Below are 27478 nucleotides of genomic sequence, written 5' to 3'. Positions count from 1 at the left end.
GATTCAGAGGAAGAAGCTGACACTGACCAGAGAGAATCCTGTGTTTGAGTGGAATTAATGCATCATGTATGAGGTGTATGAATATGCAACAGGCTGTTGCTTTTAAGGGTTAATCCTCTGTTAACGTGGGTCCGTTTTCGGGCTTATTTTGCCCAGAAAAAGGTACCCCAACTGTCCATAACTCTTTCTCTCTTTTGTCTCATATTGTCCTAATTCAAATTGTCCAAATTATCATTACTCTAATTATATTACTACTTTCATAACCATTTTATTACTATTAAACTTTGGAAATTTTAAAAACAATGATTGGTGTTTTTCACAATGGCATGACAACGAGCCTCCCACAGCGCCGCTGGGGGGGGGGGGGGGGGGCCACCGCCGCCACCGGCAGATTGACAGCCGCCTCGCCCAATCAGAGCAGCGCCCGCCGCGCATTCCCCGCCCTTCACCTTTCCCGCGGCTTCTCGCGGAGCCGGCGGCGCCAGCCGGAAGTGCAGGTGGTCGCTTCCGGGCGTTGCTAAGCAACGAGGGGCCGCAGCTTCCGGGTGGCGGGTGCGCTTCCTGGTGCGCCGCGCTGTTACCGGGTCGGGGGCGGCGGCAGCACCATGAGCACCATGTTCGCCGACACCCTCCTCATCGTGTTCATCTCCGTCTGCACCGCGCTGCTGGCCGAGGGTGAGCCGGGCGGGGCAGGGCCGGCAGCTGCCGGCAGCGCGGCAAGGGGAGGGAGGCTGTGGAACGGGGCTCGGGGTCAGCCGGGGCTGGCGGGGAATGGCCCCGGTCAGCGCTGAGCTGCGGTGCGGAGCGCTGGGAGCTGGGGTTGCTCCCTGCAGGAGGGAGGGAGGGAGGGAGGCTGTTGGAAGGTGAAAAGGGACGGAATGGTTCCTCCATAGCTGTTATGGGAAGGGTGTGAGGGAATCGCCTGCCCTGGCAGTGGTGGTGGCTTCAGCTGCTGGAAAAGGTTGTTTTTATGTCAGTGGCTGAAACAGGGGCAGATTTTTAGGGAAGTGCCGCGTAAGTGTCTTTTGGGGTAGTCACAAGTCCCAGGTCCCGTTTCTGGTGTTGTGCCGTATCCTTAAATTCCCCTTCTAACCCCTGTCCCTAAATTCATCCCACACCGCCAAAACAGGTTTATCAATACAAATAAAAACTCGTTTCTGTTTTACACCTACAGCTCCTTTCATGGTTTATTTCCCCATTCCATTTCACATAGCACTTGGAATGGGGATTTGAAGGGAAGGCATGGTGCAGTTTGCTGCTGCTTTGTGCTCCTTTATCTTGGTTCTGACAGCACAGGGGTTTTGTAAACATAAATTTAATTGCTGCAGGGTTTGCTCCTTGCCACCAGCGTTGCTGCAGGAGGTTTTTGCCTGCCTGGCTCCTGGCTGAGTGTTTGTTTCAGGTATAACCTGGGTGCTGGTCTATCGCACAGACAAATACAAGAGGTTAAAGGCTGAAGTGGAAAAGCAGAGCAAGAAATGTAAGTACTCACCAGGGGCTTGTTTCTGTCCTTAATTCTGGTTTGTTTTTTTTTTTTTTTTTGCTGGAAGAAGCTCAGCCAAAGACCTTTTCCCTTGTGTAAATTGCCTCTCCTGTCAGTGGAGAACAGGAGGAAGTAAAAAATTGGTCCTGGTATCTTTTTTTATGCACATCAGCAGCCAGTGTCTGAAATAAATGTTTGAAATACATTCAAAATGTCTGAAATACATTCACAATGTCTGAAATGTTCAAAAATGCAATTTCTGCCTTTCAGGGGCAAAGAGGAGAATCTGAGGTCTGTAGAAAGAAAAAAAATTAGGGTTGAATAATGAATACCATGAGGAAAAAGCATTTTATGTAAAGGTTAAAAGTGGTGATTGATGGTGGGGGATGAGTAAGGACAAAGCCATTGTAGAAAGGTCTGAGCAATCAGCTGATGGAAAACCAAATTATCCTAATGTAAACTGGAAGCAAATAGGTTAGGAAATATTAGGGAATAAGTTCATTCCACAGAGAGGAGGTAAACAAAGTGTGAGGGGAGAGGGGAGCTGAGGGTGAGCAGTCAGATCTGCATCAAATATTGAGAGAAATGGTGAACAGGAGCATGAAGTCTGTCTGTATCAGAAGCCAAGTTTCAGATTCAGAGAAATTCTGACCTTTTAGCCTCAGCTGTGTGCACCCTGCCCAAGTTGCAGCAGTGAGAGACAGCACAGGACAGCTGGGGCCAAAGCAGAGCTGGTTTTACCTTACAGATAAATCATGGTGGTGTCAGTGCTTTTAATGCTGGGAGAACAACATTATCCCACGTTGCTTTTGCAGCCCAGCTTGTTTCACATTCCCCTGGGCAGTTTGAACCCAGGAGTTGGAGTGCAGTCGTGTTTGTGTCACAGCTCCCACATTTTTGGGGGTTTTTGTCACCACAGCAGGAGCAGATGAGGATGGCATCCCTGCCTGCCTCACTTGAATCCCACTGCTCCTGTGTGTGGGATGGAATGAGCCCCAGAAGAGCAACTTAGAGAAGGAGTTGAAAGCCAGCTGCAGATTTAGTGTCCCCTTGTGTTTGTGCTGCTCAGCTCCAAAAGCAGTTAGCAGGGCTTAATCTCTGGGGTTTAATGAGTGCTGAAAGGGTTTAATGCTGTTTGCTTTTATAGCTCTCCTGGTGTCTAGGCTGTCATCTGTGAAGGGAGTGATGAAGGGTTCATGTGTCTCAATTAATTTCTGAGCTCCTTGTTTGATTCCCCACCCCCAACAACAACAACAACAAAAAAGATGAAGCTGAATCAGGAGTCAGTAAAAATTCAGCTTTGCTTTTTTCCCTTCCTCTCTTGTGCTGAGGACAGCTGGCTGACCTGAGGGTTTACAGCTTGCCAAGTGGACCACTTGAGCCACACCTTTCAGCTGTTATCTAACACATCTGAAACAGGAAAAAACACATTTGAGACCTTTAAGCTCTCCCGTGAGAGCCCTAGCAGATCCTTGGGATTTGCAAAAACAAAGGGGCTGGCCAGTGTGCTTGAGCAGACATTGTTACTCCTTAATTTCATCTCTTCCTGTCCTCTCCTTCCTCGGGAGAGGCTCAGCCCTGCCTGAGGCTGCTGCAGGGATGGTTCTGGGTGAATGTAGGGCTAAATGGACAGGGCTGAAAGCTGTCCCTGGAATTTCTGATTTGTTGGTGTGGATGTTCCCATGGGAATTGGGGCTGGGAGCTCCTGGGGCTTGGCATGAGTTTTAGCAGCACTGCCTAGGGTTTAGAGCTGGGGCTGTGGGGTGATGTGCACAGGGCAGGATGGGGTTCCCAGCTGGATTTGACACAGGGAAGGTTAAGGACACACCATTCTGTGAGTGCATTGTGGCATCTGACACCTCTCCAGTATTCCCTGGGGACTCAAGCTCCCTGTTTGCCTCCCTGCCCACCAGAGCTCCTCTCTTCCTTGGGAACAGCAATTGTTTCTCACTCTGTTGCCATGGAGGGATGATGTTGAGGTGGCTTGTCTGGGCTGCTGTGATTTTTTCAGCAGTTGTGACTGACTCACAGGCGTTCCTAAGGCAGCTCTGCACATCCTGGTGTGGCTTGGAAGGTTGGCTGGCTTCATTTCCCCTGGGCTGTGAAATCAGGGCTGTGCTGAGCTGGTACTCCATGAGGGAGGGCAGCCCCAGCACTCAGGTGTTTGTGAGCTCACACTGAGCCCAGGCTCTTGTTTGGGATATGCTGTTACAGTGTTCACAGGGGTTTTAGGGTGAGGGAAGAGATGAGGGTCTGACTCATGTTTCAGAAGGCTTCATTTATTATTTTATGATATGTATTAAAACTATACTAAAAGAATAGAAGAAAAGGTTTGATCAGAAGGCTAGCTGAGAATAGAAAAAGAAAGAATGATAACAAAGGTTTGTGGCTCAGCTCTCTGTCTGAGCCAGCTGACTGTGGTTGGCCATTAATTAGAAACAACCACGAGACCAATCACAGATGCACCTGTTGCATTCCACAGCAGCAGATAACCAATGTTTACATGTTATTCCTGAGGCCTCTCAGCTTCTCAGGAGGAAATTTCCTAAGGAAAGGATTTTCCATAAAAGGTGTCTGTGACAGATATGGTACCTGCACTTTGCATAAATACACTGAGTTTAAAGTAAAAAAAGTTGTTAGAACATGGTCATGCTTCATCATCCTTGCATTCTGGAGTACTCTTATTATAGATCTTGAATAAAAGTATCTCTTTCCTCCTGGAAAAGCCCTTTTTGCTGTCCCAGAACCTCCTTTGCAGCACATTTGCTGTGTTCCATGTCTCTGTGCTGGCTCTGCTGGCCTGCCTTGCTGCAGTGGTGGTTGGTGCATGTCTCATGTGGGGTTTTAGTACCTTTGCCCTTAGGCTTCTGCTTTAAAATATTGGAAATGCTTCAGTGCTAATGAATTGAAGAATGGAGAGGCTGTGGCTGCCTGCTTGGACAGCATTTCCCCTGAGAATGCCTGCCTGTGAAGAAGGGATGTAGGAGAACACAGATTTTGCTGTATTCTGCTTCCCACTGCAGATAATCAGGAGCAGAGCTTGCCACAAAGCTCTTTTCATCCCACTTGCTGAATCAAAAGTACTGTCTGATGCTAATGACAAATCAGCAAGGGTGGCTTGAGCCAAATTTGTCCCCAGACTGCTCTGTCCACAGTGCCGTGGGCTCTTGACAGAATTAAAAATTAACTCTTAAATATGTTTGTATCTTATCCAGGGTTTTGATTTTTTTTTTAAATTAAAAAGTGATTGGTGTAGGTAGTTGATAACTTCTTGATTCTGACCATGTTATCAGTCCTATTTAGCTGTTTTTTGTGCCCCTGTTCTTCAGAGGACTAAAATGTTCTGTTGGTGGTATCACTGTGCAGAAATGATGGAGGATCTTTTCATTTTGCAGTGGAAAAGAAGAAGGAAACCATAACTGAATCAGCAGGCCGACAGCAGAAAAAGAAGATAGGTAAGACTGGCACCTCAAGAATGGTGAAAAGTTGAGAAACTGATGGAAGTGATTATCCTTTCCTTCCTTTCAAGGCTGTTTATTCATTTGCCTTACTCTTGCAAGGCAGGAGAGAGCCAGCCAGCCTGCCTCCTGATGGTTTTGGTCAGATCACTGGGAGGAGCAGCACCTCTTGCTGAGCTCCCTGACTTTTCCTTCCATTTTAGCCTTGATATCTATGGCTGTTACTAACTTCAGCTGTCTAAGTCTTTGCTGCAGTGCTGTAGCTGTAGGACTCAAATTATGATTTTCCCCCCCCCCCATTTGTACATTTTAGAGCTGAAGATGGTCATGTTAACTATAACCATGCTTAGATTAATTTCAATCTTGATAAATCAGTTTTGCTCAATTTTAGGCAGTGATTTATTTTTCCATTCTTTTTCATTGTCAGTAAGCTGAATTCTTTCAGGGTTAGGGTAAGTATTGACCCAAGCAAGACCAGAGTGAAGAGATGTTGAAAGGTTTTAGGAGGATCTGCCGTCTGCAGGACTCGCAACGTGCAGCAAAGCTCAGTTCAGTTATTACAGAGATTGTGGCAGGAACACTTTTGAGAGCTCCTGGGAGTTGGTTTCCTCATTCCTCTGTAGCACCAGGTAGCTGGATTAGTCATTTGATCTGTACAAAGCTTGGGAATTATAAACACATCTTCAAACAGCTCTTCCTAGGTAGAAAACCTGTTGTCGTTAGATTCCTAAAGGGACAGGAGCCAAAATGCTTCCTCTTGTGCATTTCACTTCTTAATCTTGACTAATCCCTGCGTGGGATGAACACTGCTTGGTGGAAAAGGCAGCTTTGAAAGTGACCATGTGCAACAACTGCAGATAACATTAAATAAAGAAAGTGTGACAATGACTTTTTTGCAGGGCACCATCCAAGCTGTGTTCCTAGCAGACAATATTTGACTTGTGCTTGGCCTAAACCAATAAACAGTAGAATCGGAGGACTTCAGATGCTCCACCAGTTTTTATACACTGAAATAATCTTGTTTTGCAGATGGAAAACAAAGCACAAAGGGACAAAGATCAGAACTTAGGAAATGACCACTGATTTTGTTTGCTGTGATGCTTGCTGGCCAAGCCTAAGATTCTGACACTGATTTTTTTTTTCTCTTTTTTTTTAACAAGTGTGCATAACTTCAGTATTTCATTTGTGTTCAGGCAAAGATGAATTCTTGGTGTTCCTGAAAAACCAGACCCTAAATGTCACACTGGACTTCCAGAAAATGACTCAGAGCTGTTAAGTTGAAATCTCTGATCTCAGTAACTTACTGGATGTCAAATCATTCTGCAAGATGGGGCATTGTTGTCACAGCAAATCTACTTGTGCTGGAGTTCTTCCAAGTTCTACCATTTTAGTTAACAAAAAGTAAATATTGAGCTGAGGCTTTATGGATAAGTAACAGCTGTGGTACAGACCTGCCTCAGTTGCCATCTGTTCTGCACACAGAATAAGACAGGAGGTGTGTGGATGATACTACTTGGTTTCATAAGGGATGAATCATGCCTGTGCACAAGGATGTAGGGGGAAAGTAGCTTGGGAAGGTTTCATTTGGTGTTTCCTACATAAAAACCTTTATTTTTAGCTAAAATGAATGCATTGTCACATTTTTGGGCACTGCTGGAACAGGACACCTTTTGCACTGGTTTTGCCTTCTGTCATTTGAGTTTAAAGGGATGATTTGTTAGCTTAAACCTTGCTACTGCTTTCTGTATCCATGTGCTTCTGGAAGAAAAGACAGAGATTCCCAGGAGTGCACACCAGTGCTGGATGGACAGCAAAACTAAAACAAAATAAAACAAAAATCCCCAGTCCTGGCAAATCTCTAGCCCTGTATCCTCATGGTTTGTGTTCCAATTAGCAGAGTAAGATGATTTTGGACTCCAGGGAGCTGCTGGTTAACCAGTCCTCTTTCTCTGTGCCTTTTCCCAACTGTAAACTACCCAGCAAAGTGCTGATGTGTGATTTGGGGAGGAACAGACCATTGATGTAAGTTGGTAGATCACCCAGAATGTGTTCACTTTGAATCTGTAGAAATAGGTGAGAGCCAGGTCAGGTATATTGAGCAATCAGAGCTGTGTTCTTTCCTCCCTGTAACCTTTAACCCACCTAAATAGATGGTTAATTATGCAGCAGAGGGGAAAAAACAAGTATTTGTGCCAAATGTGATTCCTGAAGAGCTGGCCTGCGCTTGCTGAAATGTCCCAGGACACAACTTTCTACCTTGCTCAGGAAACAGGTGTCTGAAAGGTTCCTGCCAGAGGGGGTGGTTTGTAGTTAGGAGCAAGTGGAAATAGCAAAGAGGCTTCTGAGGAGTTGGGTAGGGGTGCTGCTGTTGCTTTTCATAACAGAATCTGTGAATCCCTGTGCTTGGCGGGGGCTTGGGAGAGAAATTTTGGAGTTTCTGAGGTGTGGTACTGAAAATTTCTGATACTGAAAGTTTCTGGTACTGAAACTTCAGTGAGGATCCCTCAAAATTCCCATGCTAGATAGGCCTTGGCAGTCCTGCATCCTCCCCTCTTCACTGATGCTGTTCTTTGGGTATTCCTTCATTATCCACATCCTTATTTCAGCTGGCTGTTGCTTCCCAGCTCCTCTGGATCCATCCAAGGCATGATGGAGACAAGGGACAGGAAAGGTGACAGATAGTGGATGATGCTGAAGGCCAGAGCAGCCCTCCAGTGAGGAACATGGAAAATGCTCTCTTGAAAATCTGAGTGTCTTTGAAGTCTGTGGTGATTTAAGGACAGACTAAATTTCCATAATATTTCCTGCAAAGCCCAGTAATACACTCATTACTGAATTTCATGTAGGAAATCTCTTTCCTCTTTGGAGAATCTCCTAGGTGTGAGAAGAGTGCAAAATTCATTACTAAGACCAGCAGGATTTTGGCATTGCTGAGGTGCAGCTCCCAGCTCTGTGCATGGTTTTCCCTTTGGAGACCTCCAGAAGGAAATCCTTATTTATTTGATGTATTTATGCTGGTGTGCAGCAAATTGATCACTGCTCCCTTTGGGAACTGTGCTAGAGGAGCACTGTTTTTGTTTCCTGGCAGCAGTGCTCATGCTCCTGAGTGAGTTGGTTGAGTTAGCAAATCTGACTTTGGGTGCATTTCTTTCAAAAATGCTGAATGTGTGATTCCAGCCGCCTCCTCTCTTTGTGCCTGACTTGCTGCATGTTGCTGTGCTGGAGAAGCAGTTGGCTATGTGCAGTTTTTCACTTTCTACTGTCTGGCAAAGAGAGCTGGAGTTGATTTTGGAAGTGTTATTTGTTTGGAGAGCCAAAGAGGTTAAGTTTTCCTGGAAATGAAAACACTCTGGTTTCTAGGTTGACATAACTGATTATAACTGTTGGTTTTGTCTTTCCAGAGAGACAAGAAGAGAAACTGAAGAATAACAACAGGGACTTGTCAATGGTATGAACATTTAAAGCCAGTTCCCAACTGCTGGAGATTCAGTCAGTTTCCCAACAGAAAGATTTTGTTCAATTGGCAAAGAAAGCTGCTTTTCCTCTAGAAAGGTCCTTCTGGATTTTCTCTGATAACTAGAGATTTTATTTTGAGCCACAGAGTTAGTGCCTCATCTCAGGCCAAACCTTAGCTATTTCCATCTTTAGAAGTCTCCATGATGATTTTCAAAGTAGAATTAATTTTTGTGGCTTCCTAAAGCTTTGGTCCCTGTAATGATTCCTCTGCTGGGAGTCCCCTGGGAATCCCCCTGGTGAGTTTTATAGGCTTAAGGAAAAAATAAAACCAGCCTGGGGAAGATGACAGGACAATTCTTGAGCACTTGTTGGTTTTCTCTCCCTGCAGTAGCACCTCCCATCAGTGGCTGCCTTTGTACCAAGTCTCTTGAGGATTTCTCCAGTCATTTTCACAACCCCTCTGTGTCCTGGGCCATCCTTTTCCCCTGTTGATTTCAGTGATCTGTACAAAGCCTGTTTTTAAGGGTGTGATATCATAAGACCTCAGTGTGGGCCTGTTGTTTTGAATCTCTCTGAATTTTTACTCACAGGTTCGGATGAAATCCATGTTTGCCATTGGCTTCTGCTTCACTGCCTTGATGGGAATGTTCAACTCCATGTAAGTATCAGCTTCCTGCATTGTTTTCTGAAATTTTTATGGTGAACATATTTTCCACCTTCCCTTCATCACTTGAAATGTTAAGAGTGACATTGTCCAGCTAAGAACCACAAATAAATAAATGGATCCATATTTCATCTGGAGAAGTGGTGGTTTGGTCATCACACACATTTTCTGCTCTAAGGGGAACATTGAGTACTGAGCACAACCAAACTGAACAAATTGCCTTCAGTCTAGACACAGCTTTAATATCTTTTCTGCATGGGAACATCCTGATTAGGGCAAGTTTGGTGCATGTCAGGCAAACATCTTCAGTCTTCAGCTGCTTTGGCTTTGCTGTGATGGTGTGACCAAAGAGTGCTCTTGCAAACAAAACTGGGTCAGCTCCCTTGCCCTTAGAAATGAGCTGTAATTGCTGAGTTTGTTGTTGCCCTACTTGAGGAAATCAGAGTCCAGATATAAACAGGTCCAGGCATGGGCTCCAAGCTTAATTTGTTTTAAAAGTGACCTGGGAAGGGTGTAGTTTAAAAAAAACAAACAGACAAGAAACCTCAAACTGGTTTGCACAGTTATAGACAGCTTTGTTTCAAATATGCAAATCTGAAAGGCTGTGCTTGGCTTTTAAACCTTGATTTACTTGAAATATGAACTGTTGGCTGTTAAATCTGAAGATGACATGAATATTGTTAGGATAACCTTTAGGAGACTGCTTGATATCTGGGAAATATCCTTGCCCTGCAAACAGGAATTTACATTCTTGGGCACCAAAGCCTTTGGCTTCTGTGCTGGCAGCCCCCAGGATACAGTCAATTGTTATTTTACTGGAGATCTGTGGGTGGATAAATTGCAAACATGGAGTAACATAATAACAGAAGTGCCACTGTGTGGATCCTTTATTTGTTCAGCTTAGTCAGACTTCAGCATTCTGAGCAGAGCAAAGCAGCCCAGCACTGGAGTATGTTAAAGTTTGGGCTCAGTCTTGAGTCAGTGATGTCTCATTTCACTGCAGGGCTGGAGGTGCATCATGAGCAATGAGGGGTCTGAGGGGGCATTTGTAGGGTTGCACTTGAGACTTCCAAGTGCTTGCCTTGCTCTTTGGGTACAATACAAACACCAACACCTGCCCCTAAAGCAGACTGAAAAACAAACTAAAAATGCTTTACCCCACTGTGCCCTCTTTCCTAGAGGGGGAAGAAGCAGTTCCTCTGAGTATTCTGTGGCTAACAAGTACTACAGAACTGTAAGTTTGTTAAGAACTTTAGGAAGGGGTTGATTTGGGTTAAATTCTATATTGTTCCTTCTTTCATAGATATTAAAAAAAAATAAACTTCTACCAAGTTTACTTGTCTTGTTCCTCTTTAGAGGATTCCTGCCCACATGCTGCTGAGCAGATGATGTCTGCCTTGGGGCCTATCTTTTATTTAACTGCCTCTTTCCTTAGAGGCAGTGTGGGCAGCAGGAGTATTCATGGAGGCACTTATGGGTGTGGGAGGAAAAGGAGGAAAAGGGTGGCTGACACCTGCAATGGCTGTGGCCACGTTTGCTGCTTTTCCTGTTCTTGAATGAGTTCATGGCTGCTGGGAAAAAAGGAGCAGGAATTGTGTGCAGGCAGCACCCTTTGGACAGGTACTGTGCAGATGCTGTGCTCTGTCTGAGCACCTCACCTCATTGCCAGGTGTCCCCTTAGCCAAACTGGAAATCACTGGGATGGTTTCCCCTGTCATTCCTGGAGTGGCAGCAGGTTGGAAATGTCAGCAGGGCTGGTTTAAACCCAAAGAGCAGAATGCTGTGCCCAAGACAAACAGCTGAGGGACTGTTGTTGTTTAAAAGGTTCATTATGGCACTGAGATCTGCAGCAGCAGTGGCCTCCAAGCTACCAGGGATTTCACCTGGGGCAGAAATTACCTTCTGTGTGTCTCAATTTTCTCTTGCCAGGAACTTTTTCATACAATCACTCCCCTGCCTTACTCTAAGAGTTGTGCATTCTGGTACCTCTTAATAACTGTGAAAACCTGCTGGAATTAAAAGCAGGTACCTGAGGGTGCTACTGCTGAAGTACTTGTCATTCTCCCAGCAGGAATAACGCAGAATTTTAAGCCACTGGGGGATGTTCCAGGGAGATAAACATCCGTTCTGAGCTCTTTTGCCAAACTGCCTGTGAGATGTAAACAAAGTTGGCGTGTGTTTGAGCTGTGGCTGTGTGAATGCATCTCCACAGGAAAGAAAGCTCATTTAGGATCTCTTGAAACAAGAAACACCTGTTCGAAAATCAGCACATGCAGAGAAAATAACATCCAAATGTGCACATGCTGATGAGGCATCATACACATCTACATCAAAAGATTGGGTTGACTGGTCTGGCTTGGGAGAAATCTTTGCTAACTGGCCAAAATTCACACTCTGCCTGATGCCCTGGAATGTGGGCCTGGAGGGATTCCAGGAGTAGGGTATGTGCTGGGAATATGCAGCATCATCCTGTCCCTGCACTGCCTTCATCTCCACAGCTAATGCAGACAAACTGGGGCTATCAAGTGCTCCTTGATGGCTCTCCTGTGCATCCTGAGGAGCACAGCTGCTCCAGGGAAGGAAAAGGTGTCTTTGATTTATGCTCTGGTTTAAAAAATGCTGTTTTGCTTGAAGCAGAGGGTCTGTCTTGTGGCAGTAACTGCAGTACAGCGGGGTGACAGTCATTCATCTTTTATTGAAGTGCTGACTGTGCTCTGGGAAGTGATCTGCTAAATCTGACTTGGAAATAAAATGCACCAGAAAACTGCAAAACACCAAGATTTCATGAAGCAGCAGCTTGTCCAGCTGATCACTTCAATCACTAGGAAACACTTTGATTATGGTAAAAGTGTTCCTGAGGGAATCCTACCCTGTGGAGGGCTTGGAGAGAGAGATGTCTTTATCCTCCTTGTGTGACGGTGGTCACAGGGGTCTCGGGTTGAGGGAAGAGACCAGGATCTGACTCCATGTTTCAGAAGGTTTGATTTATTATTTTGTGATATATATTACATTCAAACTATGCTAAAATAATAGAAGAAAGGTTTTTTTCAGAAGGCTGGCTAAGAATAGAATAGGCAAGGATGATAACAAAGGTTTGTGGCTCGGCTCTCTGTCCGAGCCAGCTGGGCTGTGACTGGCCATTAATTAGAAACATCCAACATGGGCCAATCAAAAATCTACTTGTTGCATTCTACAGCAGCAGATAATCAATGTTCACATTTTGTTCTTGAGGCTTCTCAGCTTCTCAGGAGGAAAAATCTTAAAGAAAGGATTTTTCATAAAAGATGTCTGCGACACTCCTTGGTGCAGTGTATGGAGAGGGGCTGGAGAAGGCAGCAAAGCCTTTCAGCCTTCCCTGTTGCCTTACCTGCTCTGGTGGCCTGTTGAAGGTGCTCACTTGTTCTTCCCATATCCCAAAGCTCTTTGCTGTCTCCAGTGGTGATCCAGTGCTCTCTTTTCCAGATTTGATGGCCGAGTGGTGGCAAAGCTTCCATTTATCCCCCTGTCGTACATCCAAGGTCTCTCCCATCGCAACCTGCTGGGTGAGGATTACACCGACTGCTCCTTCATCTTCCTCTACATTCTCTGCACCATGTCAATCAGACAGGTGAGTACACTTTCCCTGGAGCAGGGAAGGCTTATCCCCATCCAGGAAGAGGAGTAGTGCACGTGTAATCTTGGATCTGCGTGTGGTTTCTGTGTTTGTTTTCATTCCTGTGCCTCATATTCCAAGCAGTTCTAGGTTGGGATCATTAAAATTGCTGTCCTGGATGGGCCTGGAAGATTGGCTGGAGACTTGCACCAGGGCTCTAGGACAGAGTTGGCAGAAATGAATTCCTGAGCTGTGTGATAACTTTGTGGATTGCCATACCAAGAGATTGTGTCCATCAGAAGCTGATCTAAATCCTGCTCCTTAGTAATTACAACTTTTACAGCAATATGTGCATCTTTACAAACAGCAGCATCTTTAGGGGGAACTTTCTAGGGGGCTTGCAGCTCTGTAAAAGTTTCAGCAGTCCATAAAGTTGCTAGAAAAGTGAGGAAAGAGTTAAAGCTGCTCTCTTGGGTTTGTCCTTCCTATTTTTGCTGGCTGCCTGATTTTTTTCAGAATTTTAAGAACTGTACCTTTGGTGTCAAGTCTCTCCCAGCATTAGGGACATGGCACAGACAGGGGTCAGGTATGGTAGCCAAGAGCAGGCTCCACAGAGCTCTCCAGCAAAGCTCCATAGTCCCACCTTTTGGAAGAGGATGGGGATAAGGGACCTGTTCAGGAGGGTTCACTGGCAGCTCAAGTGGCAGAATGGCTGGGGAGGACAGGAGGACCTTCTCAGTGCCACAGGAAGTCTGTTTTGTTTTCCACTTTCCCCACAGGGTGCTGGGGATAGGTTAATGTACTCTGGATGAATGCTGGTGCAAGTGGCTGCAAATCACCTTCACTTATGTATTCATATTTCCCTTTTCTTTGATTCACTTCCTGAATTCTTGCTGCTTTTCTCCTTAACCCCCTTGTTGTTTTTCCTCAGGGTGCCAAGGAAACTTAGACTAAGGGATTTAGACTTAGATGAGCAAAGGGAGGTGGTGTGTAATGCCAGGAGCTGGGCTGAGCTTGATGGAGCAGCTCCATAACTTTAGTTCCTTTAGTCACAAAGTGCATGCTGGTGGGTGGAATTCCCCATAGCCCTTTGTACTGGGTGTTTGTGCTGAAATGGATCCCAGATCCCTGTCCAAAAGCAGATAATGAATTGTAGCATCATTTCTGCTGAAAGGAACATCTGGGGGTTCACCCCTCACCCCAAGCAGGCCCAGCTTCACCAGAGGCCAGGCAGGGCCTTCCTCACTGTCTTTGCTGCAAGACAAACTTTCACTTCCCAGTGGTAGAGAAGGGTTTGCTGCTTTGAAAGCTCTTAAGATCACCTTCCAGAATTCTGGAATTCTGGTCTGATGCTGTTCCTTCAGGCAATCTTGGCTGGTGCTGCTCTGTGTTACCTGTTACATGGAAAGTCCTTTCTTTTCAGTGTTGCAGATTATGATTTGGGTTGACTGGGGAATTCTTTTGCTAAAAAATCCCTCATTTGTTTTGTCCAAAAATATAATTCCTGTGGTTAATTCTAATGCTGGGTATTTCCTGATGTTCTATATGGTGAAATTTGTGAGCACCATGAACTGAGGGGCAGAAATGCCAAGCTCTTTGCAGTGGGTTGTGCTTTCCATAAACTCCTGGAAAAAAATTGCCCTTGTGCTTGAGAGTTCCTTATGATGTCCCTGTGGAGGAAGAGAGTGAGTTTATTGCTCTGGAGAAGGGTGTGAGACTGCAATCTTCCCAGTGCTGCATTATCTACGTGATCATGGTTAACAATTCCTGCACTCCTCCAGCTGTCAGGCAGCTCAGCTCCTTCCTCCTTGCTGCTCCAGGGAAGGGCAGGGACACCTCAGTTTGCACAAGAGCTCAGAACTGAAGCTGTGATTGCTGCTGGCATCCTGCTCTTGGCTTTATTGCCACTTGAAAGCACCTAGGTGATAACAGCATTGGGAAGAGCAGAGCTGTGACAGCTGGGGGAGAGGGCAAGAAAGTAATTAAGGGCTTAAAATGGTGCCAGAGACTTGCACTTGGTGCTCTCAGTGACCTTGGTGGTGAAGGCTTTGTGAGCCTTTGTATTTCACTGTGTGCAGAAGGGGAAATCTTGCCAGGTTGGCTTTGAAACTGGTGCTGGCCCAGGGGAGGACAAGTGGTGTGGGAGTTGGTGTCTGGCTTGATGCAGCTGACACACAAGAGGAGGAGTGCAGATGTACCAAAAATCAGGGAAAAGGTTGTGAACAAAGCAAGGAGGCCACAGTGCCTCAGTTTTTCCTTAAATCCGGGAGCTGCCTGTGAAAGCATCAAAGACAGGGAAGAGAGATGTTCCTGTGGAGCTCAGAGGTAGAGCAGGAACTCGGCTTTGTGTGAAAAAACAGCAACCTGGTGGGAAATGCAGGGGAGGCTGCATGGGCGGTGATTAAAGTGACATTAGTGGGACAGGCAGGAGCAGCATCAGGGACTCTCTTCATGTGGGGGTGAGAAACTCTTCAAACACTGACTGGGAAGCTTTGCTGCCTGTGACCTGGCCAGCATCTCCCAAAATAGTCACCTCGCCGTGAGTAACTTCCTTTGCGCTGTTCCCAGCTCTCCCTGGCACGTAAATCCTGTCCCCCAGTTCCTCCTGCCTTCCTGTTTGGAGAGAGGAGGGCTGCTGGGAGAGGCCTTCCAAGGGTCCTTGAGCTGCTGGGATTTCAGCTGGGAAAGTCTGCTGCTGAGCTGGGTGGGAGCTGCAGTGTCAGGGTTACATCCTCTGTGGCTGCTCCTGGTTGTGAGCTCCCAGCCTTCACCTGTGCTGGTTGGGAACAGGGATCTGCTGCTGTTCCTGGGCTGTTTGCTGCTCCTCACTTCCTTTTCGCACACATCTGAGCTGTAGATTAGGCTGCTTCTCACCAAAATGTATTCCCAGTGGGAAGGGGAGCCAGCAGTTATCCCTGCTGCCAGGACTGTGCTTTCCCACAGAGCCTGGTCTTAGGGCAGAGAGCCACTTGCTGCCTTGTCTGAGGTCCCTTCTGGGTTTGAAGACCAAAGCAGGAGCAGGAGCAGATCCCCAGGAGTAGCAGCATCTGCAAAGTACCTGTCCAAAGGGTGCTGCTTTGGGAATACATTTTGGTGAGAAGCAAAAAAAATCACCAGATGTGGGAAGGGGAGCCAGCAATCATCCCTGCTGCCAGGACTGTGCTTTCCCACAGAGCCTGGTCTTAGGGCAGGGAGCCACTTGTTGCCTTGTCTGAGGTCCCTTCTGGGTTTGAAGACCACAGCAGAGCAGCTCCTGTGCTTCCTTCAGTCATTTGAGCAAAGATCAGAAGAGCTCAGATGAGGGATTTGGATCCCTAAATATTTACTCTTCCCTCCCTGCTCCTCTGATGATCATGCTTGTGTTGGAAGCAGGCTCTGCAGATTTCCTTGTCCAGCGTGGCCCACAGCAGACGTGACAAGGTTTCTGCTGGCCCCTGCCCCATCTTTGGTGTTTGCAGGTGTAGATTTCAGGATTGCTGTGCAGCAAAACATGCTTTGGAGCTGGTGTGTGATGTTTTCTGCCTTCCAGAGCAGGGGGAGACTGTCCCTTCCTCTTCAAGCAGTTGGAATGAACTTTAGCACTACAGTTCTCCACTTTCTCCCTGCAGGGAGGAGGCAGTGCACGCTTCCTCGGTGCCCTGGATCCCTGCTGGATCTCTGCTCCGCGGGTGAGCCGCTGGAAGCTGACAGGACCCGGCTCCTCTCCTGCTGGCTCTGCAGCACCCTCTGCTGTGCTTGCTCTGCCCCTTGGCTGCTCCTTTGTGTCCGTGCCTTGATCCAGGAAACACTGGGGGGAACCAGAGCAAGGAGTTAATGCTCTCGAGCACATTCAGTTGCTGAACATCAAGCAGGGGCTGGTTTATGTATGCCATGGGCTAAACGTGATGTAATTCTTCTTCTTGTGTTCCTTGTGTGTGGGTTGAAGCCTCCCTTTTCATCATCTCCAGCTGAAATGAATCCTGATTTTATCTTATTTTAGCTACTGTGGAATTGGAAAACTATCTGATTATTTCCCCCCCTTTTCTTCCCCCTTTTTGTTCCTCCCTTCCCTTTTCCCCCCTCCATTTTCCCCCCTTTTTTTCCTTTTTTCCCCTTGTTTTCTTCTTTAGTTTATTCTCCTTCCACGATAAAAAAAGTTCAAGAGCTCTGTGCCCTTGCTGTCTGACCTATCCTGACAGTTATTTTGGAGAGGACACTCAGGTTTGAAGAGAATCCTTCCTCTTTTTGTTGTCTTCATAGCCAGCACTCAGGTGGTGACACAAGGAGGACACAGTTGTTTTATTCTTTCCCCAGGAGCAGCATCTTGAGCTGGACTCCCTTACAGTGAAGGATGAAACTGAAAGAACTGAGTTGCACTGTTGTGAAATTTAAAAGACATTTCACAAAAATCAAGCAAAACATTCACATTTAAATATTTTGCTGTGATTTTTTTTTTTTTGGCTTATGCCTGGCTCTGCTAATTATCTCTTCCCCTGTTTGTTGTTTTCCACTGAAACACCCTGCTCAGATGCAGATGAGGTCATCCCAATAGTCAGGTTTTGGGGTTTGCTCCATATGTCCTGTTGTCCTGCATGTCTCCAGTGCCCCATTGATCTGTGTGCAGAACAATTAACAGGCATTCATGTTAATTCTGGGCCTAAGCTCCTGACTTGCACTTGGCACATGCTCTAGTTGCCATGCTGCTGTCCCAAATTCCAGCTGCATTAGGAGGCTCCAGCTGCCATGGGCCAGCACCAGCAGTGCTTTCTGGAATTTGGGAAAACCCAGGGCTGCCGAGTCTGCCCATGAGCACTGCTGGGAGCCTGCACTGCAGTTAAATTGCAGTGGGATTTTATGGAAATAGGGTGTGTGAAGACAGCTGACTGTGGGGTGTGTAGCTGGAAATGGGAAAGAATCATTGTCCAAAATACGGATTTGGTGTTGAGGGGCTTTTGTTGAGGTGGGGAGGAATGGCCCAGCCATTCTTGTCTGGCTCCATGCTGAGCTGTTTGAGCACATAGGGAGAGAGGGTCAGTATATGATGGATTAAGATTATGTGGGTGAGAACCTGAATCTGTTAAAACAAATGTGGAGGTTTTACTTGCGCTGCTGGAGAGAGTCCAGCACAGGGTCTGGAACAGAGGGTCTGGAACATCTCTAAAGATGAGAGACTACAGGAGCTGGGCCTGTTTAGTCCAAAGAGAAGACTGAGAGGGAATCTTATCATGTGAAAATCTCAAAGGTGGGTTTCAAGAGGATGGTGCCAAAACTCTTCAGTGGTGCCCAGCAACAGGATGAGGAGCAGTGGCCATGAATTAAAAAACAAATTCCACCTCAGCATGAGGAAGAAAATCTTTCAATGAGGGTGCAGAGCATGGAACAGCTGCCCAGGGAGGGCGTGGAGTCTCCTTTTCCAGAGACATTGGAAATCCATCTGGATGTGTTCCTGTGTCACCTGCTCCAGGTGACCCTGCCTTGGCTGGGAGGGTTGGACTGGATGGTCTCCAGAGGTTCCTTCCAACCCCAGATTTTCTGTGAGCAGAGTTGGGATTTCTTCCTCTTTGTTTCACTTGCTGTGAAAAATGCATATTTTATGATTGGCTTTTTGCAAATATTAAAATGAATATTATGTGTGTTGTGTTAGAAAGTAATGCTGTCTTAATTTTCTTAAGTAGTGTGTTAAATATAATTTTAGGTTATAACATAAGGTTAAAATAGAAACTATGTTATGTAGGATACTTTTTTTCTAAAGAAAGGACTTGCAGTGAGATAGCAGCCACAGGACACCTGAATCTTTCAGAGAAAGAGAATTTATTGCTCCATTATCAGAAGAAATGAACTTCACCTTGCTCAGCCCTGAAGACTGAGAGGAAGAAGCTGACAGTGACCAGACAGAATCCTGTGTTTGAATGGAATTTATGCATCATGTATGAGGTGTATGAATATGCAACAGGCTGTTGCTTTTAAGGGTTAATCCTCTGTTAGCGTGGGTCCTTTTTCGGGCTTATTTTGCCCAGAAAAAGGTACCTGGATGTCCATAACTCTTTGTTTCTATTATCTCATATTGTCCTAATCCTAATTGTCCAAATTATTATGACTAATTATATTGCTATTTTCATAACCATTTTATTACTATTAAACTTTGTGGAAATTTTAAAAACAAACGATTGGCATTTTTCACGCTTGCCACACTCTGACCTGCCGTGCTCTTTGTTGTTCTTGCAGAACATCCAGAAGATGCTCGGCCTCGCTCCCTCCCGGGCTGCCACCAAGCAGGCAGGAGGCTTCCTTGGCCCCCCACCTCAGGCAGGGAAGTTCTCCTGAAGCAGAGCCCTCAGGGAAGCCTGGCCAGTGCCACCAGCCTGCCTTGGGGAGGTGACAGCAGGGATTCTGCAACAGGCATCGCCCGTCTGAACCCCGGCTATGCAGTGTTGACACCATCATCCATTCCGAGCGTTCCACCAGCAGTTGTTCGTTCATCCAACCAAGAAACTTCTCTCGGAAGATAGCGCGACCTTTGTTTCTGAGTAATAAACGGCATGGGCATGTTAATTTATGTTAAGAACGTCTCTTAATTGGGTGCTGGGGAGCGGGCTCGGCTGCCTGGCGGGCGGCACGCCCCGGGCGGGGCGGGCCCTGATGGTGAAAAGGCGTCTGAGGGAGAGGCGGCGCTTCCCGGCCGCGGCGCCTCACGGGAATCCATCCCGCCGATGTTGGCACAGTCCCGGCTCCCCAGCCTCCTCCTCCAGCTCCCCCGGCTGCGCTCAGTCGCTCCCGGCCTCGCCACCATGAGTTCCGCCACCGGCACCCTCACCGTGCAGCAGCCCCTCAACTACCGCGCGGGAGCCCGCGTCCAGCCCGCCGACGGCGGGCAGCTGGAGGAGGTGTTCGAGCCGGCCACAGGTACCGACCGGGGAAAGCTCCGGGGGCTGGGAGAGCTCTGTGCCTGTAGGGCCCGGTGTCCTCGGCTTCCCCCAGCTCACCCGGGTGTCACATATGCGGTGTCCTGCTGCCCCTCGGCCACCGCTGCTGCAGTGGCGGAGCTCTGCCTCGGTGTTTGGCCATCATCGTTCTTCGTGCAGAAATCAGCTCTCGCTCTGTCACTGCCCGATTTTGGCAAACCTCCCCGATTTAAATATCTCTGTAGTTATGTAATTGTAGTTATCGGTGTGTAGCGTTCAGCAGAATCGTTTCTAAGCGTTTAACCCTCCTGGGGAAATGTGTAACGAGAGCCTTGAAGAGGGTGGTGGAAGTGTAACAAACTCATCTGGAAAAGCCAGAGATTTTGTAGCAACTGGAGGTAATTAGTAACCAGAACACGACTGTGGGCAATGTCAGCTCTTTTAATTGGAACCAGCTGAATTGCAGCACCTCTTCTCTGGCTGAATTTTGATTACAAATCAGTGGGTTTCAGTGGGAAATTCTGTGCCTGGTGTAATTGGCTTGACTGAAGTATCTGGGGTCTGGTGCAAGTAAACCACATTCTAGACCCCTTTTCTGAGATTTCCATCTCATTTATTCCCTGTTCAAAAATGTGCCCAGGTCGTGTGCTGTGCAAGCTGCCCTGCTCTGGGGAGAAGGAAGTTGATCTGGCTGTGCAGAGTGCAAAAGCTGCCTTTAAAATATGGAGTCAGATGTCAGGCATGGAGCGGTGCCGAGTGATGCTGGAGGCTGCCAGAATAATTCGGGTATGTTGGAAGGGACAGGGGTGGTTCTGTCTCTGAGCTTCCTTGTGGCTTATTGTGGCTCTTGGAGGCTTCAGCAGGACTTGCAGAGCTCCAGGAGTTGCTCAGGAGTTAAAACCCACCTTTGGCCAGAAGAGACAGGAGGCTGTCTCAGGCAGGGCTTTGCTCTTATCACTGGAGTCAGCATCCGTGCCTGCAGCTTTGGCCTTATCACTGGATTCAAGGCCACTGTGTGCTTTCTCAGCTGAATTCTGTTAGACAGCATAAAACTGAAGCAGCCCATTTGGCATCTTGCAGGCTTTGTGGTTCTTTTAACAGCTGCAAAGATTAAATTTCAGTGCACACAGTTTCAGAGCTGAAGTTGCATAACTGGCATGGCTGAACTTTTGGCTTGTCGGAGGCTGTTGTTACATGACTGGAATGTGTCCTAGCAATAAGAGAAAGTAGGAGTACTGGTTTTTTATCTGTCAGATAATACACATGGGAGGATGCACATAAGTGAGGTTTAACACAGACTCCATTCTAAGATAACAGGTCCTTGGGCTTCAGAGTTAATCTCCATCAAGTTCTTACACATCTGTAAGAACCCAGACCTTCCCCAGTGTGTATAAGTCATGAGAAAACTTTCCTTTATGCCAAAGTTTTGCTTTTTCCAGACTTCCAGAGCAGGGTGACATTTCTGTTAAAGGATGTCTCCCAGCTGCATTGCTTTGTCCCTCTTCACTGGCCTCTGGTTCCATCCTGATCTTGCTGTTTGCTCTTCCCGGTTCAGTTCTGTGAATTCTATCATTGTTTGCCAGACGGCTTCTCTAAGTTCATGTTTGTTCATCTTTTAGATAAACAGGGATGTTAAACAAGACTGGACCAGCAGTGAACCCCTGCAGCTTTCCCTCTGACATTGCCCTGCACTCAGTCACCATGGGGACATTGATAAACAGCAGTTGGGAATGTCCCTTTTGGAGATGACCGTTCCTCATGGCAGGATCTCGTTTGGGATTTGTGTGCTGTCTCCTTGTGGTGTTCTGCTCAGCTTCTCTAACATGTTATCTCTGTCCTGTGCTGCTCACAGGAGCAGAGGGAGGAAATTGCCACCATGGAGACCATCAACAATGGGAAATCCATCTTTGAGGCCAGAGTGGACATCGACATATCCTGGCAGTGCCTGGAGTATTACGCAGGGCTGGCAGGATCTCTGGCGGGTGAGGAATTACTGCAGTTTGCTCTTTGCTCTCTGTCCCACCTTCCCTGCTAACTCCAGTGGCACAAAGCCATCTTTGCTGCTGATTTTCCTGAGAGATGGGCCATTCCTAAAGAGCTTGGAAGGGTTCTGAAAGCACTCACACACCTTCTGTGAGCTTGCGGGGGTAAAACTCTGTCTCTGCTCCCAGGCAAAGCCAGACCTGACCCCTGGGGCTCTGACCAGACAAGAAGGGACTTTGCTCTTTTCTACCCTCTGGCTGTTTCTTTGCAGGTGAACACATCCAGCTTCCAGGGGGATCCTTTGGGTACACTCGGAGAGAACCCCTTGGGGTGTGTGTTGGCATTGGAGCCTGGAATTACCCTTTCCAGATTGCCTGCTGGAAGTCTGGCCCCGCCTTGGCTTGTGGTAATGGAGCCTTTCTGCCCACCCCAGTGTCTCCTCAAAGCCAAGTGATCCTGTGGGGCACAGTGATCTCTGGGATGAAGTCTGTGATTGCCTTGAAGTGTTGAAGGATTAGCAGAATGTTCAGGCAGTTCCTCTGGCAGAAAGGGAAGGGAAATGCAAGGAGGAACATGTCAGATGTTGAGAGGTTAGGAGTGCATCCAGAAAAACACAATAGCTTGGCTTTGTACCAGATGGGGAAGGTCTCTGGGAGTGTCTGCAGGGCAAGACCAGCAGCGCCATCTCCCCCAGCCTCTCCCCAGCAGCAGTGATCAACTGAAAGTGTTTCCTCCTCTCCTGGGGGAAGCTTCTGGGCTCTGTTGAGACAAACTCACAGTGTGGGGTGGGGATTGTTGTTGTTTCTTCCCTGAAGCAGTTTGGGTGTTAACCCCACCTCGCCTGTGTCTGGGTTCCCTTAGGCAATGCGATGGTCTTCAAGCCTTCACCCTTCACCCCTATTTCTGTGGTGAGGCTGGCAGAGATCTTCACAGAGGCTGGAGTGCCCAAGGGGCTCTTCAACGTGGTGCAGGGTGGGGCTGCCACGGGCCAGCTCCTCTGCCAGCACCCAGATGTGGCCAAAATCTCTTTCACTGGCAGTGTGCCAACTGGCATGAAGGTAAAGACACCTTGAGACAAGGGTTGTATCAACTACAATCAGTCTGTAGTTGATACCTCCTTGAGCTTTTCTGCATGGGGCTTGTGAGTGTGGCAGCATTTTTGGGGCTGGGCAAGGAGCTTGCAGCACATAGAGGGTCATGCTGGGGATCCAATTAACCTGCTGGGCATGAGCTTGGGGGAGAAACCCCTTGGACAGCTTCACTTGCTTAGCCCCTGTTTGCAGTGAAGTCTCTGAGCTGCTCAGGTGGGTGTTGATGTTGGGAGGAGAGTACTTGAAACAGCAGCACTAGAAAAATGTGATTCTGGCTGCTATAAAGCACTAAAGCTGCATGCTACCTACTGTTTTTAAGCAAGGGAATAGTTTCTGTGAGTTTCTCACCCTCAGTTTATTATTCCAAAATAAAAGAAAGACTTTTGGGAATAAATTCTGAGTTGAAGGAGGGGAGATGTCCCATGAATGCTCCCTATGTGTGTATACCTGTGGGTTGCAGTGACAGATGGCAGCTAAAGCTGCCTGCAGCTTACACTGAGCATGAGACTTCCTGCAAATGCCTCTCCAGGTTTTGTTGGCTTTATCTGTACCCCCAGACCCTCTGTGGCTGTCCTCATTTGAACTCACCACATCTAGGGAGCCCATCTTGCCCTTTGTGCTGCTTCTCTTGTTGGTGATTAGCCCTTTGTGTCTCTCTTGCCTCTCCCCCCCAGCCTCCCCTTGGCCAGTGGATCACTTGTCTCTTGTGTCCTTGTTCCCCTCAGATCATGGAGATGGCAGCTAAAGGGATAAAGCCAGTCACCCTGGAGCTGGGGGGCAAATCCCCCCTCATCATCTTCTCAGATGCTGACCTGGAGAATGCTGTGAAGGGAGCCCTCATGGCCAACTTCCTGACTCAGGGCGAGGTGTGTGTGTCTGTGGGGCAGGGTGGGGCCACCCTGTGACCTCCTGTAAGTCAGGGGTGCCCTGGGGCTCCCATCCTGCCACACCTTTCCCTGGGCAGTGTCACAAAGCATGCCCTGGAAGGAGCCAGGGTGTCCCAGCAGAGCGTGCCTTAGCCACAGGGCACACTTAGCCAGTGTCCTGTCCTTCCCTGGCACCAAGCACCCAGCTCAGCACAGCTGCTCCTGTGCCCTGGGCACCAGTGTGGCACTCACAGCTCAGGAGAAGCTGTGCTGGTGTCCCCTGGAGGAGCAGCAGGTTCCAGCCTGGTGTGCTGAGCCTGAGGACAGGCTTCTGTCCTTCCCAAATTCGGGATATCCCCCTGTGCTGCAGGTTTTGTGTAATCCTGTTGGCAAATTTGCTCAGCAGGGTAATTTCTAGGAATTCAGGAGTCAGCTCAAGGTCTTTGCTGCTGGTGACCTGATGCGTTTTTGCCACCTGGTGGCATCAGAACCACGGTGTCCAGCAAGGACTGTTGAGTGCAGTCACAGCCCCAGGGTGATCTCCTTGTGTTCCTTGTCCCCAAAGGACAAGGAGCTTTTCCAACAGCCTCTTCCAAGCAGGGAAGGACTGTGGAGTGCTGTGTTTTCTATTCTGAGCTGCCTGTCCTGTGTCCCAGGTGTGCTGCAATGGCACCAGGGTGTTTGTGGAGAGGAAGATCCTGGATACCTTCACAAAGGAGGTGGTGAAACGCACCCAGAAAATCAAAATTGGGGACCCTCTTCTGGAGGACACGCGGATGGGAGCCCTCATCAACCGGCCCCACCTGAATCGTGTGCAGGGCTTCATCAAGCAGGCAAAGGAGCAGGTGAGGTTGTGATGCTGCCCTGAAATGTCTCTCCTGTTGGACAGACACACTGCCAGCTGCCCTCCTGCCCTGTGCCTTCCCAGTTAAGCTGGGTTATTTGGTTGTTTTTGGTTTACTCAGTGGGTGTGTTGGACCACTAGATACAGAAGTCTGTGGGATCTGCTGGGAGGCATCCCTGGGTCCTCAGAGAATTGGCTGATGTAGTTGCTGAGCCGTTTTCCATGATATTTGAGAAGTCACCTTTGAGATATAGGTGAAGTCCCAAGCAACCGGAGAAGGAAAAACACCCATTTTCTAAAAGGAGGGTGGACAAGAGCCTGGGAATTCCAGACCCATCAGCTTCACTGCTGTGACTGTGTAAAGATCATGGAACAGATCCTCCTGGAAGTTGTGTTAAGGCACATGGAAGACAGAGAGGTGATTTGAGCCCAGTACAGGGTGCTGCACCTGGGTCAAAGCAACCCCTGCTACCAATCTAGGCTGAGGGATGAGCAGATGGAGCAGGGAAGGACTTCCTGCAAGGAGGGACTGGTGGATGAGAGGCTGGACATGCCCCAGCCATGTGTGCTGTCACCCAGAAACCCCCAGTGCCCTGGGCTACATCCAAAGCAGTGTGGGCAGCAGATGAGGGGGAATTCTGCCCCTCTGACCTGCTCTGCTGAGACACCACTTCAAGCTCTGGAATCCTCAGTACAGGAAAAACAAGTAAGGAAAGGCTGAGAGCTGGGGTGGTTTAGCCTGGAGGGAAGAAGGGTCTGGGTACACCTGATTGCAGGATTTCAGTACATAACAGGCACTTAAAGAAAGATGGGGACAAATGTTTGAGCAGAGCCTGCTGGGATAGGCCAAGGGCCAGCCAGAGCTGGGCAGGATGCTCCTGGATGTGCCTGCATCCCTTCCTCTCTTGGCTCTTTTGCAGGGGGCAGAGGTGCTGTGTGGTGGGGACCTGTACGTGCCAGATGACCCGAAGCTGAAGAATGGCTACTACATGAGGCCCTGTGTGCTAGGTAGGCTCCATCTCAGCCATGGTACCATGGATGCTGTGGGATTTCTCCTGAGAAATGAGTTCAGCTTTGTAACCTGGTTCTGTGATGGCCCCAGCGTGGATGGACACTTGGATGGGGGTCCTAGAGAGAGCTGAGGCTTCCAAGAACTGCATGCAGGGAAATTTGTGCTGTTGGTGCTTTTGGGGTGCAGGGTGTGCCTTGCTGCTCTGCCATGCTGGGGGCTGTCTCCAAGGCTGTGTGGGTTGCTGAGTGCACAGGCTGTGCTGCTGCTCTTCCTCCTGAAGCCCTTGTGCTCTGCCATGCTTCCAGGGAACTGCAAGGATGACATGACGTGTGTGAAGGAAGAGATCTTTGGGCCTGTCATGGCCATCCTGCCCTTTGACACGGAGGAGGAGGTTCTGGAGAGAGCCAACGCCACTAAATTTGGCCTGGCAGGTGGTGTCTTCACCAGGTATGACTGGGCAGTGTTTGGAATCGTTCTGGGGACTGAAATACTGCAGTGATTTGCTGCTCCTCTTGCAGTGCCTGGGCTTCCAGAAAAGCTGAGGCAAGGGATTGCCAAAAAGGAAATCTGTAAATGACTGCACATCTCCCTTTTTTTCCTCAAGTGCTGGGTGGGCCCAGCTGTCCCTTGGGTTCCTCCCAGCCTGGCTTGGCCTGCTGCCTGCCTTCCTGCCCCTGCAGCATGCATCAGGAGCCTGCTGTGCTGCTGTTGGCTACTTGCCCCACTCTGTATTGCTGGTGTCCTTGTCCTGCCCTCTGGAACTGAATGCACTTGGAACATCCTTGGGAAGTGGTGCTGCCTCCTTTGAGCAGGCAAAGGCAGAGTAGGGCAGGCTGGACTCCAAAAATCCCTGCTGGCCTTTCTGCAGTGGGTGTTGCCTGGCAGGGAAGGAGGGGGTCCAGCTGAATTTGCCCTTTTCCTGCAGGGATATCCAGAAGGCTCACAGGGTAGTGGCTGCTCTCAAGGCTGGGATGTGCTTCATCAACAACTACAACGTCAGCCCAGTGGAGCTGCCTTTTGGGGGATACAAGTCCTCAGGTGAGCTCTGTGTGCCCTCCCCTGGTACCTGCCAGCTCCAGGGGCTGTGTGGCCACTGGCATTGCTGGAGCTGTGTCCTCACTGCAGCTCTTCCCTGCAGGATTTGGCAGGGAGAACGGCCGGGCAGCCATCGAGTACTACTCGCAGCTGAAGACTGTCTGTGTGGAGATGGGGGATGTGGAGTCGGTGTTTTAGTGCCTCTGGGGCCTGTCAGGGCAGCATCAGGCAGCTCCTTGCTGCCAGCCAGAGATGTGGATCATGTACACAGCAATAAAGTACCTACAGTTGTCAGTGTCCAGGGGGAAGCTGAGCTGGAGCAGCGTTTAACCACCCTGCTCCTGCAGGGGGGGTTGGACACACGGGGCTCAGCTCTGCTGGACAGAGGGAGGCTCAGAGCAGGAGGCACCAATCTGGCTTTGGGCAGCAGCTCCTGCAGCCACAGAGGTGTTACCAGAGGCTTGGCAGTGGCCAGACTTCCCAGGCTGTGTGCCTTGATTCCCACTGCCTTCCACCCTCTATCAGCTTCACTTCTGGCTTAGGACCCCACATCAATGCAGGTTTGAGCTCTAGGACACAATTATATCCTGTAGCTGTCCTGACTCTGTCTATTCTGTAACCCCATAAAAGCCTTAAATGCATCATTGTTTATTCCCTCTAAACCCTTGGTAACCTCAAGTTTTGATTTTTTCTATCTGTACCTTACTCACAAGTGGGACAAAACATTGTGGGGAGAGTTGGCTGATGCTGCCTGGGCCAGGCATGGCCTTGAGAATCACCTCCACACAAGACTGGGGGTGAGCTCCAGCATGGAATAGTGACAGCTATCTCGCTTCCTTCCTGTAAACTTACTGTTCTTTATACACATGATGAAGCAACAACTTCAATTGTTTTCTTATGTCTTTTTTTAGCAATCAAATAAATACTCACTCTGGAACAAATTCTCAGTGTGACATTAATTGAGGGGTCCAGAAATGGGGTTGTTGCTGTATGAGTTAAATGAGCTGCAAGGTGGCTTTTTGATCACTAAAATCATAAAAGCTAGAAGGAACATCTCTGCCTGACAGACAGATTTCTGTAGTCCCACAAAACCAGAGTAGTTCTAGCATTCTG

The 27478-nt window shown here is 48.3% G+C and overlaps 2 protein-coding genes across 2 annotated transcripts; both read left to right on the top strand.

The window, feature by feature from the left end:
* Nucleotides 1-531: 531 nt before the first annotated feature.
* TMCO1 (transmembrane and coiled-coil domains 1) lies at nucleotides 532-19184 on the top strand. Its single transcript, XM_059478262.1, has 7 exons — nucleotides 532-675; nucleotides 1403-1480; nucleotides 4879-4938; nucleotides 8343-8389; nucleotides 8988-9055; nucleotides 12524-12668; nucleotides 18858-19184. The coding sequence occupies exons 1-7, from the start codon at nucleotides 606-608 to the stop codon at nucleotides 18954-18956; spliced, it is 567 nt and encodes a 188-aa protein (XP_059334245.1). The 5' UTR covers nucleotides 532-605; the 3' UTR covers nucleotides 18957-19184.
* A 27-nt stretch (nucleotides 19185-19211) lies between these two features.
* ALDH9A1 (aldehyde dehydrogenase 9 family member A1) lies at nucleotides 19212-27306 on the top strand. The gene is made up of 11 exons (XM_059478261.1): nucleotides 19212-19535; nucleotides 20175-20320; nucleotides 21387-21516; nucleotides 21789-21923; nucleotides 22379-22575; nucleotides 23334-23474; nucleotides 24131-24319; nucleotides 25239-25326; nucleotides 25636-25777; nucleotides 26256-26368; nucleotides 26469-27306. Exons 1-11 carry the CDS (start codon nucleotides 19343-19345, stop codon nucleotides 26561-26563), a joined length of 1569 nt encoding a protein of 522 aa, XP_059334244.1. The 5' UTR covers nucleotides 19212-19342; the 3' UTR covers nucleotides 26564-27306.
* Nucleotides 27307-27478: the final 172 nt, after the last annotated feature.

The sequence above is a fragment of the Ammospiza nelsoni genome, chromosome 9 (assembly GCF_027579445.1).
Source record: "Ammospiza nelsoni isolate bAmmNel1 chromosome 9, bAmmNel1.pri, whole genome shotgun sequence".
Taxonomy (NCBI): Eukaryota; Metazoa; Chordata; class Aves; order Passeriformes; family Passerellidae; genus Ammospiza; species Ammospiza nelsoni.
Note: the sequence above shows the minus strand (reverse complement) of the source record. Positions and strands in the feature narration are given on the sequence as shown.